At 41.6% G+C, this 8,682-nt stretch overlaps 1 protein-coding gene across 1 annotated transcript; it reads left to right on the top strand.

Annotated features, from left to right (window-relative positions):
- Positions 1 to 2,379: 2,379 nt before the first annotated feature.
- LOC310936119 (extracellular calcium-sensing receptor-like) lies at positions 2,380 to 6,584 on the top strand (the record flags this gene model as incomplete). The annotated part of the gene is made up of 9 exons (XM_083900158.1): positions 2,380 to 2,549; positions 2,622 to 2,916; positions 3,061 to 3,147; positions 3,318 to 3,587; positions 3,835 to 4,041; positions 4,117 to 4,392; positions 5,163 to 5,390; positions 5,476 to 5,599; positions 5,674 to 6,584. The coding sequence occupies 9 exons, from the start codon at positions 2,380 to 2,382 to the stop codon at positions 6,582 to 6,584; spliced, it is 2,568 nt and encodes an 855-aa protein (XP_083756284.1).
- Positions 6,585 to 8,682: the final 2,098 nt, after the last annotated feature.

Raw genomic sequence — 8,682 nt, 5'->3', positions numbered from 1 at the left:
CCTCAAACTGCGGCAACCCCCCACCCAGTCTAGCTGTCAGTGACATCTGATATCTGTTAGCCCACAGGACAGAATCAGTGTAGCAGTTTGAAAAAAAAAGGAATGAATGTAGTTCATGTCAATGTAGTGTTATTTGCCTTAAGTACTTCGGTGGACTGATAAGAATGAGAATTTACTTTATTGATCCCAGAGGGAAATTCTTCTGTTACAAAAAGCACTTGAATAAAAATGAGAAACAAGAAAGGTGAAAGATAGATACATACTTCAAATATCAAATAAAATATATCTAAGTGTGTGAAGGAGAGTTCAATATTTTCCAGACCATGTACTATATTATCATCTTCAATACCAGTTCCTCCCCCACAATGTGGCTTAACCCACTCTGTCCATCACAGTTGATATGCGGTCTAAATGTACGGGACGGGAAGACTGTCAACGGGGCAGAACTCCTGGGTTGCGCAGTAGCTGAAACTCGATAGGCTCTGCATCACTGTGAGTTTGAGCAAGCACTACACCTGGTCTGTTGGCATCAAAGCTGTGACAGAATAGAAGCACACAACAGGATATTTAAAACATGGCTCACTGTTCCCATGTAACACTATTATGTCCATTCATGATTTTTTTATTTCTAAAATGCAGAAGTTTGAATATAAATACCTAAAGTGCTGATAACTCTTGATCTGTGGGAGCTTTCGAAAGTAGGGACTCAGATGTGTCTGCCAGTCGATGGTCTTTACTATCACTCTGCCATCTGCCGTTCCAACAAGCTGCGGAATATTGAGGCGACTTTCAGGAGAGCTGTGTTCCACTACCTGTTGACAGCAAGAACCACAATGAAAATAATTATTTTACTTTTCAAAAAAAATCACATTTTACACATTACATATTGCAGTCTAATAAAATGAACTAACCTGAGCGATGTCTGTCAAAGTATTGACTCTGGTCCTCATGAATGCTTGCTTGATTAGTCCAAAGCCACAGTCAGAGGCAAATTTGGTGTGGCCAACAATCAGGAAGTGGATGCTGAGCGTGGAGTGAAGCTTGTGTCCAACCCGCCAGGCACCGTACCAGAGCATGAAGTTGTTTTTGTTTTGTCCACTGCAGTTGTCACAATGAAGATCCACATCTGTTTCTCCAACTCCAAAGTTGCTGAAGAAATGATGCATGTAGCTGATGACTTCATTGCTCCCTTTACTTGACGATAGTGCTTAAAGCTTGATTTACAAACTGCACGTTCACCTGAAAAGACAAATATTATGTTTATGTTCATTCTAATGGCTCATAGTGTTAATGGTCAATATAAGCATTTGGCTATTGTATAGAAATACATTTTTACACATACCAAGAGCCTTAGCCGACATAATGTATAGATGCCACATTGAGGCCTTGGACACATACCAATCCTTATGCCCAGGATTCTGAAAAAAAAAAAAAAATACTTGTTTCAGATCATGGTTCATGTTAATAGACTTTCCCCGGGAGGCTGACGAGTGTGATCCCCCGATAGTTGGAACACACCCTTGGGTCCCCCTTTTTAAATAGAGGGACCACCACCCCGGTCTGCCAGTCCAGAGACACTGTCCCCAACTGCCACACAATGCTGACGTGTCCATCAGGACAGCCCTACAGCATCCAGAGACTTTAGGTTCTCAGGTCGGATCTCATCCACTCCCGGTGCCTTGCCACTGGGCAGCTTCCTAACTACCTCAATGACTTTGACTGAGTGACCTCTGAGTCCCCAGCCTCTGCTTCCTCTAGGGAAGACGTGTCAGTTGGATTGAGGAGATCCTCGAAGTATTCCATCCACCACCCGACAATGTCCCCAGTCGAGGTCAACAGCTCCCCACCTCCACTGTAAACAGTGTTGGCGGAGCACTGCTTCCCCCTCCTGAGGCGCCGGATGGCTTGCCAGAATTTCTTTGAGGCTGACCGGTAGTCCTCCTCCATGGCCTCCCCGAACTTTTCCCAGAAAAAGCAAATATATCAGGTTTATTGCAAACAAAAACAAAGTTGCTCAATAATATAAAAGACTGTAATTACAGAAATGATGAAGTTTAGATTCACAAAAGTATTGTTTTACGCTTTTTGAGTCATTTCATTCATTCATTGACAAAATGTCTTCATGTGACTAAAAATAATGGACAACAACGAACACACTGATGACTCGATAGGTAAATGACACATGACGTTGCTGAGGACCTGCCCCTACAGCTTGTTATTCTGCCCTGATAGGTGATGTGCAGGCATCAACAATGTTGCAAGACAATAAAATGAATGATGGTAACACTGAGCTGAACAATGAACCAGAGCAAAGTCATGAAGGCATTTTTAGACATCAAATTGCTGTCACTGATGTTGTACTGCTGCTTATTCTCTGCTATGTCCTCCTCTTTTTATTCTTCCTCTTGTCAGTTACAGGAAGAGTTTGATCTAAATGGGATGAACAAACCTGGAGATGTGATTCTTGGTGGACTTTTTGCAATCAACTTCTTTTCGGATGATCTTGATCTGACATTTACCTCACAACCACAGCTGCCTACCTGTTATGGGTGAGTCTGACAGTATCTGTAGGTGTCTAACTTTACTGTATAATGCATTTTGAATAATAAACATGTTCTTAGTTTTGATGTTCTAGGATTCAGACAGTCTCAGACCATGGCCTTTGCTATTGATGAGATCAACAGAAAGTCAAACCTGCTGCCGAATGTGACTCTGGGATACAGTCTGTATGATAACTGCTTTCAACTAGGAATTGCATTCCGTGCAGCACTGACCTTAGTCAGTGGTCAAGAAGAGCAAGTTACATTAGAGGAGAAATGTGTAGGAACTCCTCCAGTCGTAGGGATTGTGGGAGATACTACCTCTTCAAATTCTATAGCCATTTCTACAGTCTTAGGTTTGTACAGAATGCCCATGGTAAGTTTTTAATGATTTAAATTCAATCATGATTGTGATTAAATAAAAAATAATTATTGAATTAATTATCTTAAATGCAAGAAATTAACAGTTGACCAATTTACCTTAAATGTTTTAAGAAATGAATGTCTCCTTTTATTGTAGGTGAGTTATTTTGCCACATGTTCCTGCCTGACTGACAGGCAAAAGTTTCCATCTTTCTTTAGGACTATCCCAAGTGATGCTTTTCAGGTGAAAATCTATCTACAAAAAGAAAAGAGTGTGTCACCAGTCATGTTATATGTCTCATTGACAGAGTTGTGTGGTGTCAGATATACAACACTTAAAGACAGTGATTATGAGTCTTTGATGAACCTGTATTCCAGCCTGTGCACTAATTCCTCTGCTCTGTGTCCACATAGGTGAATGCTATGATTCAGATTCTAAAGCATTTTGGTTGGACTTGGGCAGGTCTGATTATCAGTGATGATGAGTATGGAGTCCATGCTGCCCGATCCTTTCACTCTGATCTGGGTCCAGCTGGTGGAGGTTGTCTGGCTTACACAGAGATTTTGCCCTGGGGTGATGACCCTGCTGAAGTGAGGAGAATAGTGGATGTGATGAGGAAATCTACAGCTCGGGTGGTGATTGTGTTTGCACATAAGAGTCGCACGATTAACTTCATGAAAGAGGTCAGTCATGAAAGAGATGTGTACCATAAGCTTTTAGCCTTTGAAAAAAAAATGTCATGAATGTTTCACCTTTAAATAGTTAAAGCTGTTGTTAGGATGGTTCTGGATTAAGATTTATTACCAGGACAAATTCAAATTTGACTGTAATACAACACAGATTTGTGAATTACATCAACTGTGGATACTACATTTTACTTTCCTATTATGGAAGCGTGAATGTATAAACTTGTGATAATACAATGTACAGGTGGTGAGGCAGAATGTGACGGGACTGCAGTGGATTGCCAGTGAAGCCTGGTCATCAGCTGCTGTGATCCAAACTCCTCACTTCATGCCGTACCTGAGTGGAACACTGGGCATCTCCATCCGTCGAGGAGAAATACCAGGACTCAGAGACTTCCTGTTACAAATACATCCTGATCTACATCACAACAACACAGATGGAAACAGCATGGTGAGAGTTTCCCCTTTGAATTTGTATGTTGGAAAATAATATATTGTAATTAATTGAAGATGAACTACATTGCAGGTGAATCAGTTTTGGGAACACACATTTCAGTGTAGATTTGAACCACCTCCAGCAGGTTGGGTGGAAGCTGGAGGAGAATTGTGCACTGGACAGGAAGTTATAGAGAATGTGGAGAATGAATTGGTGGATGTTTCAAACCTCCGACCAGAGTACAATGTGTATAAGGCTGTGTACGCTCTGGCGTATGCTCTTGATGACATGCTGCAGTGTGAGCCAGGGAGAGGACCTTTCAGCAACAACGCCTGTGCTCATTTACAAAGACTGGAACCATGGCAGGTGACATATCAGTTTACACTCAACTCTTCATTTCACTTAATTCCTGTATTTCTATGAGAGTTTAATGAAGTCTAAGGAGATACTTATATCATTATATAATTAGGAGTGATGTGCCTTAAGAGAAAAAGCTTTCATGGAAACATTGATGTTTCTTTCGAGGTACTTCTGTGTTGACTTATATTAAGGGCACACAAGGTATCAGGTATCAGAATGTGAGCCACCATTGTCTGTAGGGTCTTTAAATCAGCGCTGTCAAGAGATTAAAAGAAAAAAAAGTGCAATTAATTAATTATGATCAGTAATTAATTAATCTAATCTAAGTAAAATTTTTAATCTCACCTAAAAATTGCTAAAAACGTCTCCTCTCTGTAATCACTGTTCCTCACCTTAGGCTGCAAACACAATGACAGCCAATCAATATTCATTTCAGGGTGTGACTGACCACTGTTTTCCCACCCCCAACAACTGAAGCACAAGAAGCCCAACACATAACGATGGATTTTTATTAAAAATTGTATTGCATACAGTAAGGTTAGAGATTAAAAAATAGATTAACACAATTTAAAAATATAATGCGTTAAATGTGACTGTAATTCATTTTCATTTGTACTCAAGTCTTTCTTTGAATTATGTAGCACTCTTTAAATTCCTTTTAAGTCACCTTGCAAATGTTATATGAGAACATTGTGAATTTGTTGGTCAGCTAAGGCAAACTACTGCATTCATTGTAATTGTCTTTCTTGTTTTCCTGTCTGATTCTCATATCAAAGCTTGTGTATTACTTGGAAAAAGTAAACTTCACAACAACATTTGGTGATCAAGTGTCATTTGATGAGAATGGTGATGCCTTACCAATATATGACATCATAAATTGGGTGTGGCTCCCTGATGGAAGAATTAAAGTTCAAAGAGTGGGTGAGGTTAAGAGGCCAGCCTTCAAAGGTGAAGAACTCACACTGGATGAAGACAACATCTTCTGGAACTTTGAATCCAAACAGGTTATTTCTTACTTTTTCAGATGACCATCTCTTTCCCTTAATCATTATAGATGAGTCTAACAGGCACTGATGTTTCTCCACACAGCCTCCTCGGTCAGTGTGCAGTGAGAGTTGTCCTCCAGGTACCCGCATGGCCAGAAAGAAGGGGGAACCCGAGTGTTGTTTTGACTGTGTCCCTTGTTCTGGGGGAAAGATCAGCAATATAACTGGTGAGTGTAAACTTTTAAACACCAAAGTTCAATGATGTTGTATAAAAATGTATCTCATCACCCTCTTTTCTCAGACTCCATGGGGTGCACCAGTTGTCCAGAAGATTTCTGGTCCAGCCCCAAGCGTGACCACTGTGTTCCTAAGAAAACAGAGTTCCTCTCCTACCATGAGCCTCTGGGTATCTGCTTGACAACCACCTCATTGTTGGGCACATTTATCTGTGTTGTTGTTCTGGGCATCTTCATCCATCATCACAGCACACCTATAGTTCGTGCCAACAATTCAGAACTCAGTTTTCTGCTCTTGGTGTCGCTGAAGTTCTGTTTCCTCTGCTCGTTGCTCTTCATTGGACGACCCAAATTATGGACTTGCCAACTAAGACATGCAGCATTTGGCATCAGCTTTGTGCTTTGTGTCTCATGTATCCTGGTGAAAACCATGGTGGTTCTGGCTGTGTTCAGGGCCTCCAAACCAGGAGGTGAGTCCAGTCTGAAGTGGTTTGGTGCTGTGCAGCAGAGAGGGACAGTTCTGGTTCTGACTTCTGTTCAAGCAGCAGTCTGCACTGTCTGGCTTGTCTCTGCTTCACCAGTGCCTCATAAAAACACCCAGTACCACAGTGACAAGATAGTTTATGAGTGTGCAGTTGGGTCCACAGTTGGTTTTGCAGTTTTACTTGGCTATATTGGTTTACTGGCTGTCCTCAGTTGTTTGTTAGCTTTTCTAGCAAGGAATCTTCCAGACAGTTTCAATGAGGCCAAACTCATCACTTTCAGCATGTTGATCTTCTGTGCAGTGTGGGCGGCCTTTGTGCCTGCTTACATCAACTCTCCAGGCAAATATGCAGATGCTGTTGAGGTTTTTGCCATCCTGGCCTCCAGTTTTGGCCTCTTGGTGGCACTGTTTGGACCCAAATGTTATATAATCCTGTTGAGACCAGAGAGAAACACAAAGAAAGCCATCATGGGTCGAGGCACCACAAAGTAAAACTGTCAGCACTGCTGTTTTGAGATTTTTAATATTACAATACAAGCAATAAAGAAATTGATTTAAAAAAAAGTAAATAATTCTGCTTCATTTTTCTTTAACTACTAATTTTTCCAATCACCCTAATTGACCAAGGTAAGCCAGAGCTATGGCGCTGCGTAACTGAAGACGCTGCAGAGTCACAGAGATGTTATTACGCACCGCACAGGAAGCATCGATTTACAGTTGTCATACTTTTAGAGAGTATGACAAGAGTCTAGAGAAGCTGCGCCAGTCAAAATAGAAGCACCTTGTCAACATTTCAAATACTTAAATAATTTATTCACTGTAGGTCCAGGTCCATACAGGATGGGTCCGGACTTGGACTGTGGTCCGCCTGTTAGTGACCTCTCGACTACATTATTATTATTTTGACATGTTCTTATATTCACATGGACAAGTGGAACATTTAAATAAAATCATGATCAGTGATCATGTATTTGTGATTTCTCTGAAAATCAATACATGAAACTTTATCTTTCATTCAGCTGCTTTTGATGCAGGTAACGTCTCTTCAGTAAGTGTATGTGGAAAACACTATAGCACCGACCTACCTACTTGCCATAAACTGCAATAATACAAATGCCACTCTATAAGAATATTAATGGACAATTTCACAAATCACGTTCTCTTATGTGACACAGATCCAGTACAGAACAGTATAAAAAAAAATATTTTGTTAAAATTAGCTGTAACTGTAAGTATTTATATTGTGTTACTTATGTTATGTATGAGACTAAATGTGATACAGTTTGGTACCAGTAGATGGCGGTAAGCAAACTGTGCATATGTTGTTGGTTCTTGTTATAATAAATGAAGCACTGAAGAAGTGAGTGTATCAACAAACAAGTGTATGTGTCAGCTCTGTATGATATTGAAAAGTGTTGACATATTGGTAAATAAGGCCGCAACATAACAACTTATACATTCAGTCGCCAACAACAAGGAGTGGACCAAGCTGGACGAAGACCTAGACGAAAAACCTGGAAGCCATTTCGAAGTGTGACACTGACCAGAAACTCCAAACCATGGGCTCCCTCATCATGAGTGTATGAGCTGAACGTTTTGGAGTGGAACAGAAGCAAGGGGCAAGAAACCCAGCAAAGTCAAATTCGTGGGCAGAGATGAGCCAGCTGAGGCATGAACTGAAATCCTTGAGGCGCCAGTTCAAAGCAGCCAGGGAAGAGGAGAGACCAGCTCTGTCAGACCTCATCAACATCGTAAGGAAGAAGCTCATCTCGTTGAGGAGGGCAAAATGCACTGAAGGAAGGGGAAGGAAAGGGCTCAGAAGTAGAGCAGCTTTATTGGCAATCCCTTTGCTTTCACAAATAGGCTACTGAGCCATAAGCGAAGGGGCCACCTCGCTTTCCCTATAGAAGAGATCGACCATCATCTCAAGGCCACCTTCAGTGACACTTCAAGAGATCAAGATCTTGGCCCTTGCAAGGCACTGGTGACACCTCCAGAACCAGTGTCCCAATTCAACAGTGATGAGCCCACCCTGTCAGAGGTAAAGGAAGCTGTCAAAGCTACAAGATCTAGTTTGGTTCCCGGCCCCAGTGGCGTACCCTACAAGGTCTATATTCAAGATTCTTTATTGTTATTATGCAAGCATAACAACATACACATAATATTAAGTGCAGCTTAATGCAAGACCTGTTTGTCATCTGCTTATTGATTTCACAGCTCTGGGGAAGAAGCTGTCCCTGAGTCTTTTGGTGGAGGATCTGATGATCCTGTACTGTTTTCCTGATGGAAGTGGTGCAAAAATAGTGTTGTCCAGGTGGGTGGGGTCTGTTGCTATCCTTCTGGCCCTACTCTGGAGTCGTGCGGTGTAAACAGAGTCCAGATTAGGTAGACGGCGGCCCACAATCCCCTGTGCAGTTCTCACCGTAAGTCCTTCCTGTTTTGTGACGTGCAGCTGCCGTACCACACCGTCACACTGAAACACAGGATGCTGTCTTTCGTGGCTTTGTAAAAGTTTGGGAGCAGCTGAGGAGAGAGTCCAGTTCGCTTCAGCTTCCTGAGGAAAAAAGAGCCTTTGTTGGGCCTTCTTCAC

This window comes from Microchirus variegatus (genome assembly GCF_963457635.1).
Source record: "Microchirus variegatus genome assembly, chromosome: 13".
Taxonomy (NCBI): Eukaryota; Metazoa; Chordata; class Actinopteri; order Pleuronectiformes; family Soleidae; genus Microchirus; species Microchirus variegatus.
This window is presented reverse-complemented; position numbering and strand designations above follow the sequence as displayed.